This window comes from Carya illinoinensis, chromosome 1 (assembly GCF_018687715.1).
Source record: "Carya illinoinensis cultivar Pawnee chromosome 1, C.illinoinensisPawnee_v1, whole genome shotgun sequence".
NCBI lineage: Eukaryota > Viridiplantae > Streptophyta > Magnoliopsida > Fagales > Juglandaceae > Carya > Carya illinoinensis.
In genome coordinates, this window is record NC_056752.1 from 57705829 (window position 1) to 57721857 (window position 16029).

A 16029-nucleotide genomic window follows, 5' to 3' on the forward strand; every position below is an offset into this window, starting at 1 on the left:
TTCTAAACCTCCTAGATTTTACTTAGTAATGTCACATTTCTGTACACGTACAGTGATGAGGGACGTCATTGAAGGCTTGGCGGGCTCAACCCTATTGGTCGTGTTGGGTTGTGGCCATTTCTTTTATTTTTAAGTTTAGCTGGAATCGGGCCATGGCCCACTTACAATTGTTAGGTTTGTTGAATTATCTTTATTTTACAATATTGTTAAAATGGCCTCTGGTCCATTAGCGATAACAATATTTATAATAAAAAAAGGGACGTGTATAAACATACAGAAACTTGATCAAAATCCTATTTTCTTTCTATCTCGTCGTCTTCTTATTCCAAAGTACTCCCCTTGAAGGGAGTGATTTCAATTTATTTTTTTTCAAATAATTTAAGGTGTGTTACAAGTAAATCAAATAAAAAATATATATTTATATAATGGTTCAAAGTATAAGAGCATGAGTTAGAAAACCAAAAGGTACATATTAGAATTGACTATTGTGGTCTAGGCTCAATTTTAGATTTTCTCCTCCGCCATCTCGATCTAGGCTTGATCTACTATTGTCCTATAATCGACTGTCGACACATGCTTTACTATACCACTACCCAATTGCCGATCTAAGATATGAGACTAATTTACTGTAAAAAATATAGACAAATGAATCTCACGCGTGGCTTTATTTGCACTTGACCACTATGTGTCGTTGCATCTCAACATTGCCTAGGACAACAAACATCATATTGGTAGCTCTAGCGTCTCCAAATTTACAAGATTTGACCAATCTCATCATCATCGGCACATGGTTCCCAAGGGTTAATACAACCATATGCGACAATTTATAGCCATCGAATGTTGTCTATTCAACCATGCTACTGCTTTTCTTAATTAAAGAAGTTGAAGATGAATATACAAATCTCTCTCTCAAATAATTCAAATTAACAAACTGCAATGCACCACAACCAATAATCGTTTCAAGCGATGGCATCACAATCCACGAAGGTAAAAAAAAAAAAAAAAGGTCATTCAAAACGAATGAGAATAGATGGGATGAATTTCTTTCTTGATCCCATAACCTGAAGTTGGTTTTATTTTGTTTTGGTATGTACTAATTGAAATGGAGCTCTGCGGGGAACTTTTTGTAACTTGTTGCATTTTATTAACGAGCTAGCTGTTGAAATAGGACAATACCTGTACCAATGAAATGAAATCTTTATAATAAGTTCCTGATTTTGGCGGGAAAACCCTACCACGACTCTACTTAACTACCAGTTTTAGCGCGCTCGGGACTTCCATCTACAGACTGAACACACTGGGGATCGAGATGGTCGGTTTACCCTACGATCTGGTGGCGAACCCTCTCGGAGCCGTCCGATCGACGTTCGAGAAAGCGGCGGCGTCCTCGGGATTCGATCCCAACGGCAAGGACTGGGGCGTCCTCGATCTCTTCCGCCATTTCCTCTTCGACCAAGGTCGCCTCTCTCAGGTCCTTTCTCACTCTTTCACAAGCTTCTTAGCTTTTGCTGGAATCAATCATGTACTACTCATAATTATTGTTTATTTGTCATAAACATCGCTCGTAAAGTTAGTGGTTTTTGGCAAATCTATTTTATTCTTCATTTGCGGGCTTTTGTTCGAAAAACTTATTGTAACTTTAGTCCCAAATTGTCATTTATCACCAAGATCATAGATTAAGACTTGGGGGGATTGTTGTGTTTTTCATTTAGGTCCCGATTCTTAATGGTGAAACTATCAGATGGATTCAGCCCAAAACTCTGGTGCGGTTCCGGGCAATGGTACAAGACATGTTGGGGAATGAGTTCTACGTCGGTGCTTATCAGGTAACTGCCACCGTTTTGGCCTTCTAATTATGTTTTAGTGAACTATCTCAACCACAATTTTCAAGCCAATGAGTTTTTCATTTTCTTCCAGGATGGGTCGGTATGGAGAACCAACAAGTTCACGGATGTCTCTCAATTCCGCTTGGATGATTCTTCGCCCCACACGCAAGTTTGGGAACGCCGTCTGCTTTACTGTGTTCCTGTAAGTTCACTATAGTCATACTTTTTATTTGTTTTGTATTTTCTGTCGCTCCATTTAATTTTAAGCTTTCTGCTTTTATTTTTAATCCAAACACATTATAAGCTTATGGTACGTGTATCGAAGTTGTTTCTGTACCGGTCATTGGCCAGCTAAACGTCTTTATGCTTATCTTTCAAATTCACTATCAGTTTTGAATCAAGGCTCTGGATGAATCAAAATCATGGCTTAACTCCTCTTGGGTTTCGCTTTTCTTCTTTTAAGGTTCCAGGGCAAAATTCTTGGACGGAACCATCATCTGAGTCAGTGGTGAATCACTGCAAGGACTTCATACCCCAACAGAGAGAGAAGCGCAGGAGAATGGACGATGAAGCTATTGATGACATGAATATGCTTGTAAGTTCTGTCCCTGTAATTATATCCTGTATTAGTTCTTTTCATTGAACTAACTTCTATAGATTGATCATGTGGTGTGTACCTAAGGGTAACTGCAATGCTACCCTTCATGTTTCTTTGGTTGGATCCTACCTTCTTAGGTTCTTATTTGGGTTGGATTGACAATTTTTTTACGTCAACGTGTTTAGTTTGGGAATTCTTGGAAGTTCTATGGAGTTAATATAATAGAATAGGTACATTGATTACAAACAGTTTTAGCCTGGGCATTTTCTTCTTGTGGTTAAAAATATATTGATTGATGATTTATTGGTCTTTTAGGAGGTGCTCAATGGCTCTCTCTTTCTAAAAGTGATTATGTCCTTAATTTATCTATCTGACGTACCGCATTCAATGTCAGGTTTCAGACAATGGGTTTCAAGTTTCTCCCAGTGTAAAAAAGGTGGTAAGTTCAGATGATTCTCATCATTCACGGCCCTTACCATCTTTTATTTTCCCCATTGGCTGGATAAGAATTGTCCAACATTTTTTTATCTGTAAGTTAATGATTGTTTTGTAATAATATCTTTGCCGAAATTCATGTTCAAATTTGTTGAGAACCATGAAAAACATGGGTTCTTCAATTAAAGGGTAAGTTCTCATGGACTAGCTTGATCTTAGGGGCTTTTGAGGGCTCTCTTGTTGCAATTGAATTTCTTCCTGGAAATATTCAGGGGATGATTCTTTGACGTTTGCATGTGTATGAATCAATTATTTGCCACACACACTTTGTGTTTGCTCTGAATAGGATTACATCATCATCAATATTTAATTTTTATTTTAATTAACAAACAAGAAATATCAATCCAATTCATCTTACCTATGCTAGAAAGAGGATGGCCGCCCTTCCACGTCTTCTCAGACTCGGGATTCCTTAAGTGAAGGCTACTGCTCTAATACGAGTATAGCACCTGGAATTGACAAAGATTTTCTTAGTTGTCTTGTTAAGGTAATTGGCTGGTCACTTTTTATCCCTTAAGTTAGAGTTAATTATTCTAATATAAATGGTTTTGAGTTGAATCCAGTTTCTCAACTATCCCATGAAACTTCTAAAAGTATATATTACACAGATATATGATTCTCCAGAGTCTGACTTGAAGCTGAATGATGTTTTTGAGTTCATCGGGGTTCTCACTCTTGATTCAGAGCTTAATGAAGACAAGGATGATCATGATGAGCCCGATAATGGTTTTTGTGACGATGTCATGGAACATTTACCCCCTATCAAGGTATTGAATCCTTGCATCTGCAAAATTGTTATTTGGTTCCATTATCTATGTTGCTGGCTGGCACCAGGCTATTGTCCAGTAAGGGCTCATTTAGCTGTATTCATGTTTTTTTTTTTTCCTCTTCCTGTTATTTTGCGGGGGTATTTTTGTTGCAGGTACCACGCCTCCATTGCCTTATTCACAGGAAGCTAGCAGCTCCCGACTTCCTTTGTGGTTCTCCCATGATGGAGGTGATTTCATACCCCTTGGTTTGATTTCATCCTTCTGAATGAAGGGTTGTAAATCTACTTTATATATGTTGCCCATGCAGTGATTTATGATCCTTAATGTTTCCTTATATTTTTTCTTGCCGCTCATGGTTCAACTATTGTGTCCTCTATGGTCCTACAGCCAAAGCCCCATTTTGTCAGAGAGATGAGAGAAGTTCTGTTAAGGCATCTTACAGTTGTTCTAGGGAATGATGGCATAGCTGCTCATTTCATGTTGTTGCATCTCTTGTCCAGGGTAAGTGGTTTTCCTTCCATGAAAATTAAGGCCTCGTTTGGTTACACAGTTCAGATAAGATGAGATGTTTTGTTAAAAGTTGAATAAAATTTTGTTATAATATAATTTTTAATATTAATTTTGTTTTGAGATTTGAAAAAGTTGAATTGTTTAATATATTTTGTGTGTGAATTTGTGAAAGTTGTAATAATTATATGAGATGAGATGAGATAGTTTGGGTTTGGGTATCCAAACTAGTCATAAGTTTTGTTATTATTCTTGATCAGTTTATACATCTCACTAGTCCATATCTTTATCGACAGTCTATCTTTATTAAGCTACTTTCCTTCCCTTTCTCCACATTTCTTGCACCTATGTGTGAAATTTATGAGTGTTTTGGGAGCAGGTTCATGCTAGAGTAGACACTGTTGCCGTGGGCAAGCTTTCACTGAACCTCACATGTTTTAGCAAAGAAAGTGCGGCTCTTTTTGGCAGTCGACTTAGTCTTGCTTTAAAAACCCTCTTACCTTTCACGCATTGCATACCCCTTACACTGGAGTATCTTAACTCTGTATCACTTGCCCCAAAAAAGGATTACGAGACAAACAGGTAATTGTTCATAATCTTGTGACTTGGAAGTCGTTTCCCCTTTAATTAGCGGCCTAATCTTGACAATCATCAATTCTTTCTCATAGATTTTGACCTTTTAACATGTTTAATGCTCCAGACTGGTAACTGGAGTTCTGCAGCTAGCTGAGGGCTCGCACATAATCATTGATGAGACCCAATTGGAAGCAGGGACCCTCAACTCTGTTGGGATGGAGAATGCAAGGTTGCTAAGAAATCTATTGGAGCTGCAAAGGGTATATCTTTTTATCATCTATATATGCATGCAGCTTTGTGTGTATATTCCTTACGTCTTGTATGTAGCCCTATGAGTTATTAGAGATGTGTTTGACTACTCAATGCACAAATGTACAGAAACTCTGCATTAATCTATCTGCTAAAGCTGAAAAACAATTCTGAGAATTTAAATAAGTGCACCTGTACTTCTTAGGCTACTGTTTGAGAGTAGCTCTCAGCCACTTTGTTGGAAATAAGATCTTGATAAATATATTGAAATATGTTTGTTTGCAGGTGGAATATGATTTTAAGTACTATAAAATGGAGATGGCAGCTGATGTCCAATTGCTTATATTTTCCGAGGCAAAATCAAATATTTTACCTGCTGATATAGTTATGCCTTTCCAGCCTTCTTCAGTGGGTTCCTCTGAAGTTGTGACTGCAGAAGCACTAGAAGCTTGGAGATGGTATTTGGCTACTGTTAAATCATTGCCACATTCTATTGAGTCAGAAATGCAGAAGGTATGAGTTAGCTTGCTGGGACAGAGCTTTCTAGAAGGAATTTGTTTGGCAAGAATGCCGTCTCTTAGAATTTCATGTTTGTTGTTAGAGAACATCCTTTAGCATCCATAACTAGTCCAACATGTTTGATTTGAATGAACATGCCAGAGGCTCCTGCTGTAAAATTATTCACCAGTCATTACATGGCCTGGTTGTGCCACCAGACTAAATTGCTGTTTGCAACAAAGTGGTGTATCAAATAGTGTCTTTTGAAGTAGCATTTCATTTCAGCATTTGTTTGTTTTTTTCAGTTTACGGGCATTTTTGCTGTATGATTTGTTGCCGAAAATTGTTACTTACAAGATGCTGGTGACATAAAGAGATATTACTTAGAAAGTTCACATGCTTTAGTTTCTTTTGTTGATTTTCCCTCTCACTAATGGGAATAAGAGAAGTGATGGGGGCAGCTTTAGAGCCCTAATGTCATATACTGATACGGTACAGGTGGTAGAAAATGACCTGGTCGCGGCAAGGCAAACAGACCGGAGTATAGGTAGCCATGATTTCAACAGGTTGGTGAATGCGAAGTGTGATAGTGGTATTGTTTTCTAGTATTGCAATTAAGTTGCACATTGGTAATTTTGTTTCTTTCATACAGATGGCTGACAATGGGCCGCCTAATGTCTTTGAGTTTTGGTGAAACCTGCCTGTCGTTAGAACATTGGCAGATGGTCAAGGAACTGGAGAGGCTACGAAGAGAGAGGCTTAAATGAAGTGTGAAATTGGTTGCTGGGATTGGGGATATTGCTTTTGAAACTGATTTAAATTACAGGCCTGGGCTGTGAAGCACATTGTGTTTATGTATGAAAATGCATTTGCCTTTTAATAGGAACGTGTTGTTATTTTTGCCATGCCCGCTTGAGAACTGGAGGATCTCTTTGGCTACTGACCACTCTCTAGTTCTCTCTCTCTCTCTCATAGTGTCAATGCTGTACTTAGCGTTAACCAAGTATGTATTTCCTCATGCTTTTTGATTGCTCAGTAAAGGCAAGAAAAGCATTTAGAATGATCTAAATTACTGATTTTCCTTTTGAAGAACCGCATTGGCCTGTGAGATAACCCCTCACTGTCTATATCGATGCCAGTTACTATTGTAGGGGCTTTTGGTCTGCACACTGCAATTACAGGTGCATATTTTGTGCCATTTGGTGATGTCTTCCGGAAAGAGGACCCTGCCATACAGCATTGATGGCCATAACAAAATAGAAAAGGGTATTGGTGTTGTTTTGTTCGTTTCTTAGTTTCGTAAATGCCATCAATTCTAGGAATATGGTTTGATTTTCACGATCGCTAGTTGCTCACTTCCAGTATTTTTTGATAAATCCTATTATTCAAAACATTTATATCACAATATTCATGTTATTCAATATTTAGATTCACCTTGAATTGAATGATGACAGTTTTTCTTTAAATATATATATATATATATATATATATATATATAAATATAAAATATAGATTCACCTCGTGTTTCATTACGTGGTTTTCTTAATATTTAGATTTACCTTCCGCATTTTAGTTCTACATGATTTCCGTATAAAGGTTTTAAGGAAGAAAAGATTGATGTTAGAAATTAAATTAGTATATTGCATTTTCTTTGGATATTAAATCCACACTATTATCTTTAGTTTCAATTAAATATTTTACATAATGTAATTTCCATTTCAATAGTTTGAGATGGAATAAACCGAAGATTTAGAATGTAAATTAAATTATTAAATCTAGATGTTGGTGTGTTTAGAAGAGTTTTATTAGTAAGTGACATGGAATAAACCGAAGGCACATGCTGGCATATGCTACCCTCTTGTCCGGTTTTTGGCAAAGAACCTTTTGGGTTGACATGGGAATTGGGGGTGACTGAAAATGGATGTTAGTTTTGAATGACGATGGAATGAACGAACACCTTACAAGTTTTTTGATACCAAGTTGGGCGGGAGAATAGTTACATGCTTAAAATAAAAATCCAACCAATGGAATACCTGTCCTATCTAAACGCAAAAATAAAAAATAAAAATAAAAAATACTGAAAACCCACTGTATTATTTCATGTATGAAAGGCCTAGCGGGTGCGGATCAGCCACCTCAGCAAATACACGGCCATATAATGTGTAGGCCGAGCCCCTCATACACTACTCTTACCTTGAAGTCTCGTGTCCTATTGCACACCTTCACCGTCACGACTAGACTACTATACTATACTATTTGGCACATCACCCATTGACCCTACATATAATATATATATTTATTTATATATTGAACAAAAACCTTAGAACTGAGCCCCCTCAAATGTCTGTCCAAACTGCCAAGCTGCCGGAACGACGCCGTAGCTAGTCACGGTCTTGCCATCACTGGTGGTTAGTTGGAATGAAAGACTCTGCCCATTTAGGTAGGTATTGCTCTGCCAGTTCTGGCCCCAGTTCCGTGACATGGCTTGCCACCCTGTCTTGGACCCCTTTATTGACACTGAATGCACGTCTCCAGCGCCACCCACGTTTGTGATCAACACCAAGTTGAAGTATGAGTGCCCATTTATGGTAAACCTCACTCCTCCCTTCTTCACACAGGACACCCTGTTCATTCATTTTTATATATTTATACCAACACAAAAACAGCATTCATCTTGTTAATTAACTAACTTTAAAAAATTGTTTACCTTCTAAAGGATATGGGCACAATCCCGGCTCTGTATTGAGCAATTTCCAAGAAAGCAGGCTCAGCCAAGTCAAAGTGCTGAAGAGGAGGGTTGCACCAGCCACCGTTGTCGTTGGACAATGCGGAGTTAGGAGGGCAGAAGTTAGTGGCGGTGACAGTGATGGTACCTGGGAGGCACCATTTGGGATCGTCGTTACATCGCATCTCGTAACATGACCCGCAGCTTAAACCATTGTTGAATAGAGCTGTGCTGAGTGCTGCAGTGTTTGTCCCGTACCCTTGGCTGTACAGATTCCCATACCCACAAGCCCCCCCTGCAGTCAACCCCATCCATGATGAAATTACCTTCTATAAATTCCACTTAAACTCAATTATTGCTACAAAAACTCATTCTCATTAATGAAAAAAACTGATTACTGTTTTAAATTTACGATCAAATACATGCCAACAACACCATCATTTCCGAAGGTGCCATTTCCCAACTCAAAGAGTAAAATGTCGACTTATTACATGCCCAAGCACCATAGCATGGTCTATAATTATACTTTCTAAAACACACGGGATCACACGTACGTAGCTTTATACTTTTACTTTCAGTCAATATTGGGTTTTTTTTTTTTTTTTTAATGCAATTTGAAAATGTAAGTGAGGCTTTTAAACTAAAATCACGAGATTGTTGAGAAAAACAAAAACTACTTATTCTACAACTTCAAAGAAAATTGGTGTATAGCTTACCCATTGTGCCTGATGCGTCGCCTCCTCCGTAGAAAGTGGCATGACCAGTCTCCCACCCTCCATAGTCGCCGTAAGTGCCTCTAAGGCATAGGTTTAGGATAAAGAATGCAAGGGAAATAATAGCAGGGAATGATGCTGCAATAGCCATTTGGCTGTATATTGGTGAGCAGAGAGAGGGGACGGAGACTCGCTCCTGAGTGCCAGTGGGGGTTTACTTCTATATATATAGAAATTAAAGAGAGGTGTGGCCTTTATACGTGGGCCGTTATATGTGGGGTCGAGCGATACGTAATATATGGATGCAGAATCCTCAAGTGAGAGAGAGGAATAAAAACAGATTGATATATTGATGAGGTCAGTAGCAGGGATCAAATTCAAAACTGCTCACATGCTAATGTTGTAGTTAGACTACCAACTGGTGAGGAATTAAGGTCATGATCGACCCCACCTGCACATGCGTGTCACTTATGGTCAAGTGCTACTCTCATGGATCCTTTCTTCGTTCATTGTCTGAGATTGTGCATATATATATATATATATATATATATATATATATATATATATATGTATATATCAGCCAACGTTTTTAAGGCCGTTGATTGGGGAGCTTAATTGGAGAACTCTTCCTAATTAATATCCAAGTGTCCATTAACGAGACTGCAATGCTATTTATTATACGAGAAATATTTTAATCACAAAAAAATTACATAAAAGTAAATTTATAAATTAATATGATTTAATACAATACATCAGATTATAAAATTATTTTTAATATAAAATAGATTTAATGCACCACATTAATTTATAAATTTCTTTTTATATAATTTTTTTTATGTATCTAACAATTCTCTATATACATATAATTCTACTTCAGCGCGAAAGTAACGAGGGGCGCCGGGGTGGGTAGAAAAACTTGATTTTATATATATATATATATATATATGGGCCTACCATGTTAGGTGCACATGTAAATTTCCGACCTTCACGGTCCCATGCATGGTATGCATCTATTCATTCATGCGTCATTTTCATATACATGTTTTTTTAGAAGAAAATGGAGAAACAAGGACCGACCTTAATTAACAATTTCCCACCCTCAACAAGAATTTTCTCCAACCAAATCTTCCAAATTTGTCTCTTCTTTGTATGGGAATATTGTGTTACCGTCGATCGAGGTAATGGACTTTTCTTTCTGTTTAGACAATCTATATATGTACGATCTCATCTGTATATATGAGTCTTGAAATTATAACATCACATTATATAGAATTAGACCCAAACACTACAAGAGATTCGATTTCACCGAATTTCGGTGCTTAAGTCAAGATTAATTATTTTTATTTATTTTCTAAATAAATAAAGAGTTTTGCTATATATAAACACAGTCGCGTACTAATTTGTATACCAATGTTGATTTATTCATACTTAAAATTTAAATTAACACTGGTTTTAATAAAATATATTTTTTAACCAATCACATCACATTAGTACACAGCTTAGTGCACAATTGTACTTGCAACTATCTTTTTCTAGGAATAAAACCCCAGAACATGAGTTTCGAACAAGCTCCATGTTATACACGGAATGTATGTATGTCCACCGTAATCCTCCTAGGTGACAACCTATCGAAAGTGAAGGGGAAAACAGAAGAAGTACTTTTATCAGTATTTTTTAACCTTTGAATGAAGCGCTTCTGCTCCATAAAATGTGCAGCTTTTTCCTTCCAGGACTGCATGCTGATGCAGCCAGGGAAAGAGAGTAAGACAAAGGAGGGCATATTTTCCGCCTTCAAAACTCAACAAAACAGATAAGTGTGAAAGTATATGGGCCGAATGACATGCATGCCTGAACATAACCAGGCTAATGCGGTTGGGCTATATTCAGATTGGTTTCAAGGGAAAGGGGCTTGATTTTTTCCCAAAATTCTCTAGCATATTGCCATGTCAACAAAAACTTTAAAACGAGAATTTTTAGAACAATTGTATTGTTAGAGATCTTCAAAATATAGAAAATTTATATTCATTATCCCACACACGTAATTAATATCTCAAAATATAGATACGTTCCTGCCTACAAACCTAGCCTAGCTCAATCGGGCCAAGGAATTTTTCGTCAATGTGATGGGCTATAGCGTCATACGGCCGTTTTCTTGATGAGCTGTGCTACACCCACCCACACGAGACGAGACTGTATCGATAAGTGTAAATATTATTTAAAATTTTTTTCTTAATCACTAAGGAAAAAAATTAAAAAAAAAATGTCAGGGACCCAATCGGACCCAACTATCGGTAGGAACAGCATTTTTCCTCCTTCATTACAACTTGATGCTCAAAAAGATTGGCACACCTTCGGGTGCATTCATTACTGCCTAAAATGTTAAAATCATATTCTCGGAAAAAGGCTGAAAAATGTAAGAACGTGGAAGGGAACCAGAGAGAAATCATGAGTGTATAAGACCTGAAAAGGCGACCAAAAATTTAAATGCCCAACCGATTAAAAATAAGTAAATTGAAATAAATAAAGCCTTTTGGCTGTCAATCAATGAGTCTATGAACAATCCAACGAATAGGAGGGCCAGATGGAGGTCGACTGACTGCGCATCAAAATCTGTTGCTGCTTTCAATGACAGAAATGGAGGTCATGCCTTCAGGCTTCACCATATGGGTGCTTCTGCCACTGATATCAAGCCCCTGCAACCGGCCAATAGGATCCTGCTGCAAAGTATCTGTGAAGGCATGTGCTTGGGCCGCAGCAAGCACAGGCTGGTGGGGTCTTGACATGTTGGACTGAAATTGATGAAATTGCGGCATTTGAATATTCTGCACGTCACCAGGCTGAGGTTGTGGCTGATGTGAAAAGAAGGAAGATAGAGGATACGAAATGTGCTGCATTTCCATATTGTATGCGTCAGTGTGTGTCATTATTTCTCCAGTCGCAGCCTTGAGCCTCTCAACTTCCTTCTTCAGTGCTTCATTTAAAGCTGTTTCGGGAACACATTACTAACAGTAAAAGGCGAGAGAAGTCAAGAAGTAAAGGAATTATGCCCCTGTAAGATCATTTGTGTCTAATATACTCGTAATTAGACGTACGAGCAGACAATAAATGGACCAAATTCATGTGCTGCTAGACCATAAGTGGGAAAGTATAAAAGGGGCTTGAAGTTAGGAACGACATAGAGAAGTAAATTATTGCATTGATAAATCTATATACAAGGATCGGCACCAAAGACGGTTCATCTTTGACTGATACAACAGGTAAATGCCATTTCTCGTCTTGCATTATGTCCACACCACCAAAGACAAGTGGAAGAAGTAAACATCCAAGAAAACGTGCACAAAACAGAGGTCACATACGTACCATCACGCAACTGAGCATGCTGTTCCATAGCTTGTAACCGAAGCTGAAGCTCTGAGTTTTCAGTAGTCAGGCCTGTTGTATCTCTCTAAAAGAGAACAGGAACCGAAAGACAACCAAAGCCCTCAGTCAGAGGTCCATGAAAAGAAAAACATCTTATGACAAAAATAGAGACAACAAAACAAAAAAGAACAGTTCTGTTTTTTTTTAATCACCAGGATCATGCATAGACTACAGCAGGATAAATAACAGCCAGAAACAAAAGGAGACAAACGAGACAATGAATGATTAATCACTTGCATGTATTTTTTCCCCTTTTACTAACACAACAATCTCCTGATTTGCAGCTACATATAAAGTGCACGAGAAAGGGAATTTGAAGCAAAAAAAAAAAAAAGGCAAGCCTCCTTCGAATAGAACTATTTGATGTCATACTTCTTCAAATACCGTCCGATGCATATCAAATAGAACTACCAAAAGAGCTAATACTGCATAAGCACATGTTATTAATTTTAGAAAAGCGCTGAATAAATCTAAACTACTCCTGGACACATATAGGACACATTTGAACATCAGATTGTTTTGTGGATCAATAACTATTTCGTTGTTCTTGTTCGCATTTATCCCACTTATTCTAAAGTAGGTGGATTTCAAAGCCTCCCTCCCAGCTCTAATCTTGAACTCCCCACTACTATAGTTTCATTGACTGGCTAATAAACCAACTGCTATTTTTTAGATAACTTTCTAATTTTTTAGAAACAATTAGTTATATAGTTTGATCTTTTCATTATACTTTTCATGCCACTAAAAGATAGTGAAATCACAAGCCAAGAATGACCTTTTACATTCAGTTTTTTTTTCTCAATTTGTTTGCTTAGTTAGACTAGAACCTAAGGAGTGAGCCCTGCCCAAACAGCATATCTATTTCAATCACCCATTTATACCCTCTCTGATCAACCTTGACCTTTATTTATTTGTTATGTTAAGACAAAGAAATATGCACACATGTCGAGACAGAAAAGCACAAAGCACAAATTTACCACAATGGATTATATCATAGTGCAATAGAGTCGGCTAACATCCATGTCAAACCAAAAATAAAAAATAAAAATCATATGATTTGTGCAAAACAAATAATACATTTCAGCAAGAACCTGAAAAAGAGTTAGTTGTGCAGAAAGTGTCGTTGCCTCTGTTTGAAGGGTTTGAACTTTTCTCTCAAGTTCGGATATGTAACGTGCTTTTCTCTCTTTTGAGCGCGCAGCAGACTGCCGATTTGCCAAAATCCTGTATCAAACATTTGTTAATTGGAAATCTTAAGAGCAAGCTCAAGTGAAAATAATGTTGGTTCTTTTAAATAGAATAAAAAAAAAAATTCTGTAAATGAGAATTTTTAACCTCACAAAAGAACCAGGCGTTTAAATTCCTCTCATTAAGTACTGGCTCAAACATTTTTTTTTTTTATCAATAAACAAAATTTTATTGATCATAAGAATAGGCAAAAGCCTAGGTATACGGGACATATATAAGAGGTGAATTTCATTTAAGGGTACAAGTGAAGTAACTTTATAAATGGGGACACCAATTACATACTAAGAAGTTGTTACCAATAGCCTGTGACACTCAAACATGTGAAGAAATATACTTGTAATATCCCACAAAAAGTCCAAGCCTCATATGGGCCTATACTTAAAAAAGCTTGTTAATGCAATTGGAGTTGCTAGAAATCATTATAAAGGAAAATAACTTCTCCCTCCCAAGCAATGCATTTATAATGACCCAAGGAAAGTACAAACACATCTAGGCATATACTCTAAGAGCACTAGTCATTAGTACAATTAGAGCCCTTTGGAATCATTATAAAGGGCAATAATTTCTCCCTCCCAATAAATGTTAGATCCCATTCACCTTCCTATCCAAATCTTGGGTATTACAACAATACATGCCAACTGCTCTTAGTGGCTCATGTTGATGGCTTTTTCAAGTACAAGGTACATGTTTCAAACCTGAGTAAATGAAAGCAAACAACCCACCGGACCATAATTGCATGTGATCAACCACAATGCCCTAAATCTTGAATACATTCCATCAAACATTGACTTCGGATAAACAAGCTGTCTTAACATGGATGACATAAATTATTTTAAGTCCAAGAGGATCAGGATTTTCACCTAAACATTGCCAACAAAATAACCAAAAACACAAATAGTTCTATCAAACATACAAAATTTTACAGTTACAATCCCCCCAAAAGAAAAGAACACCATAATCCAGACGTAAATTATAAATTCCCTTATCGAAGTGAAAAGAGAGAGCAACCTTTTGGCGCGCTTGGGATCAACGGTCCACAATTCAGCGAGCTTTTCAGGAGCAACGGCCTTCTTGGCCTCTATGCCCTCCAACATCAAAGCCCCCCCGTCCACCGAATTGCTATGCCGGTGCCTCGGCCTCTCCACCTGTGCAGCATTGTCGGGTTTGGGGAAGGATTGGCCGGAAATTCCGGGTCGGGATCCGAGCTGTTCTATGTCCATGTAAGAACAGAAGAGGTCGTCCTCGGATCCAAACTCGTCAAATAAAGAATCGGAGACCGGATCAAGCTCGTCGGGTATCCTGAAGTGGACCTCGGAGTGGGCTCGACGGTGATGGGGCCCGCTTAAGGGGAGGGAGCTAGTGAGAGGGTTAGGGATAGGGAAGGAGGAGGCCAGTTCCGTTGAGGACCGAGAACTAGGATTTAGCATCGTATTGGGGCTTGGATTAGAAAGATCTTGGATTGGAGCCATTAATGTCCGTCGATGTAACGGTGGTGATCAGAGTGTGTGTTTGTTCTTCTTCATCTTCGTCTGTCTTCTTCTCCTCCTTCTCCTTCGTCGTCTTCACTCATCATCACATGTTCTGCCTTTCGGTACCAGAATTGGTTTTGGCTTAAGCGAGGGTTACGTCAACGGTGTCGTTTTAGGATGGGTAATGATACACTAACAACCCATTCACAATTTATACACAATTTTAAATATAATAATATTTTTTATTATATTTAAACACAAATTTAAAATAATATTATTTTATTATATAGTTGTATAAAATTGTTAATTAGGAGTAAGTTTATCGTTTTCTTTTTAAAAATTGATACGCCTCTATTAAACACGTAATAAATAAAAATACAGCGCCGCTTCACTTTGTGTATAAAATTATGAATGAAATTGATGTGGCCGACCTAAGTTGAAAAAAAAAAAAAACAGAAAGAAAGAAAGAAAGACGTGATCACCTGTCTCGCCATGGCCATGGGAATAAATATAATGTTCGGTGAGGTGGTATTCGGTTCCAGGTCTTGCTAGTATCACAGAGGTTAGGGTTATTGCCATTTGCAGGTTGCAGGGAAAACTCCAGATTTACACCATGACGGAAAGATTGAAAAATATAAAACAAACAGAGAATAATGGAGGAAAATCAAAACACTGCAAAAACAGAAAATGTAAACAAGAACACTTAAAGAGGAAATGAGGAAAATAAATTCAGACGTCACCTGGAATGGTATTTCTTGGCAAGCTTCTTAACCAATTTCTTGTTTTTGTTAAGCTTTTTCAATGCTTCAACAGCCATATAATCTAAACCATTCTTCTACGCCTCTTCAACATGTTAAGCATCTCCAAGCATGCAAACATTAATCTTTGGACGAGGAATATGTGGCAACTTCACATAACCACTGAATCACTTATCC

At 37.6% G+C, this 16029-nt stretch overlaps 3 protein-coding genes across 5 annotated transcripts; 1 reads left to right on the top strand and 2 right to left on the bottom strand.

Annotated features, from left to right (window-relative positions):
- The first annotated feature begins 1141 nt into the window (after window positions 1-1141).
- On the top strand, window positions 1142-6611 carry LOC122292741 (mini-chromosome maintenance complex-binding protein). 2 transcript variants are annotated; one of them, XM_043101238.1, is made up of 14 exons: window positions 1142-1471; window positions 1713-1826; window positions 1918-2028; window positions 2290-2421; window positions 2819-2860; window positions 3287-3406; window positions 3528-3686; window positions 3842-3916; window positions 4077-4190; window positions 4576-4778; window positions 4897-5032; window positions 5307-5534; window positions 6018-6085; window positions 6172-6611. In XM_043101238.1, exons 1-14 carry the CDS (start codon window positions 1310-1312, stop codon window positions 6284-6286), a joined length of 1779 nt encoding a protein of 592 aa, XP_042957172.1. In that variant the 5' UTR covers window positions 1142-1309; the 3' UTR covers window positions 6287-6611. The 2 variants fall into 2 exon arrangements, with proteins under 2 accessions (XP_042957172.1, XP_042957165.1); XM_043101231.1 differs by having other exon boundaries at window positions 1151-1471; window positions 2819-2863.
- An 854-nt stretch (window positions 6612-7465) lies between these two features.
- Window positions 7466-9175, bottom strand: LOC122292762 (expansin-A8-like). Its single transcript, XM_043101255.1, has 3 exons — window positions 8961-9175; window positions 8227-8539; window positions 7466-8143 (listed from the first exon to the last, which is right to left on the bottom strand). Exons 1-3 carry the CDS (start codon window positions 9106-9108, stop codon window positions 7840-7842), a joined length of 765 nt encoding a protein of 254 aa, XP_042957189.1. The 5' UTR covers window positions 9109-9175; the 3' UTR covers window positions 7466-7839.
- Window positions 9176-11453: 2278 nt separating this feature from the next.
- Window positions 11454-15277, bottom strand: LOC122292770 (bZIP transcription factor 18). 2 transcript variants are annotated; one of them, XM_043101277.1, is made up of 4 exons: window positions 14634-15277; window positions 13505-13601; window positions 12318-12402; window positions 11454-11940 (listed from the first exon to the last, which is right to left on the bottom strand). In XM_043101277.1, exons 1-4 carry the CDS (start codon window positions 15092-15094, stop codon window positions 11561-11563), a joined length of 1023 nt encoding a protein of 340 aa, XP_042957211.1. In that variant the 5' UTR covers window positions 15095-15277; the 3' UTR covers window positions 11454-11560. The 2 variants fall into 2 exon arrangements, with proteins under 2 accessions (XP_042957211.1, XP_042957201.1); XM_043101267.1 differs by having other exon boundaries at window positions 13469-13601; window positions 14634-15276.
- Window positions 15278-16029: the final 752 nt, after the last annotated feature.

Bases quoted from the DNA above. Each gene is read 5' to 3' on its own strand.
- LOC122292762 (XM_043101255.1), bottom strand. From the start codon at position 9,108: ATGGCTATTGCAGCATCATTCCCTGCTATTATTTCCCTTGCATTCTTT. The intron at 8,540-8,960 runs GTAAGCTATACA...GGTTGACTGCAG, and splicing joins CGACGCATCAGGCACAATGG to GGGGGGCTTGTGGGTATGGG. The intron at 8,144-8,226 runs GTAAACAATTTT...ATGAATGAACAG, and splicing joins GTGCCCATATCCTTTAGAAG to GGTGTCCTGTGTGAAGAAGG.
- LOC122292770 (XM_043101267.1), bottom strand. From the start codon at position 15,094: ATGGCTCCAATCCAAGATCTTTCTAATCCAAGCCCCAATACGATGCTA. The intron at 13,602-14,633 runs GTTGCTCTCTCT...TGTTTGATACAG, and splicing joins GATCCCAAGCGCGCCAAAAG to GATTTTGGCAAATCGGCAGT. The intron at 11,941-12,317 runs GTACGTATGTGA...TTCCCGAAACAG, and splicing joins GCATGCTCAGTTGCGTGATG to CTTTAAATGAAGCACTGAAG.
- LOC122292741 (XM_043101231.1), top strand. From the start codon at position 1,310: ATGGTCGGTTTACCCTACGATCTGGTGGCGAACCCTCTCGGAGCCGTC. The intron at 1,827-1,917 runs GTAACTGCCACC...ATTTTCTTCCAG, and splicing joins TCTACGTCGGTGCTTATCAG to GATGGGTCGGTATGGAGAAC. The intron at 2,864-3,286 runs GTAAGTTCAGAT...TACCTATGCTAG, and splicing joins CTCCCAGTGTAAAAAAGGTG to AAAGAGGATGGCCGCCCTTC.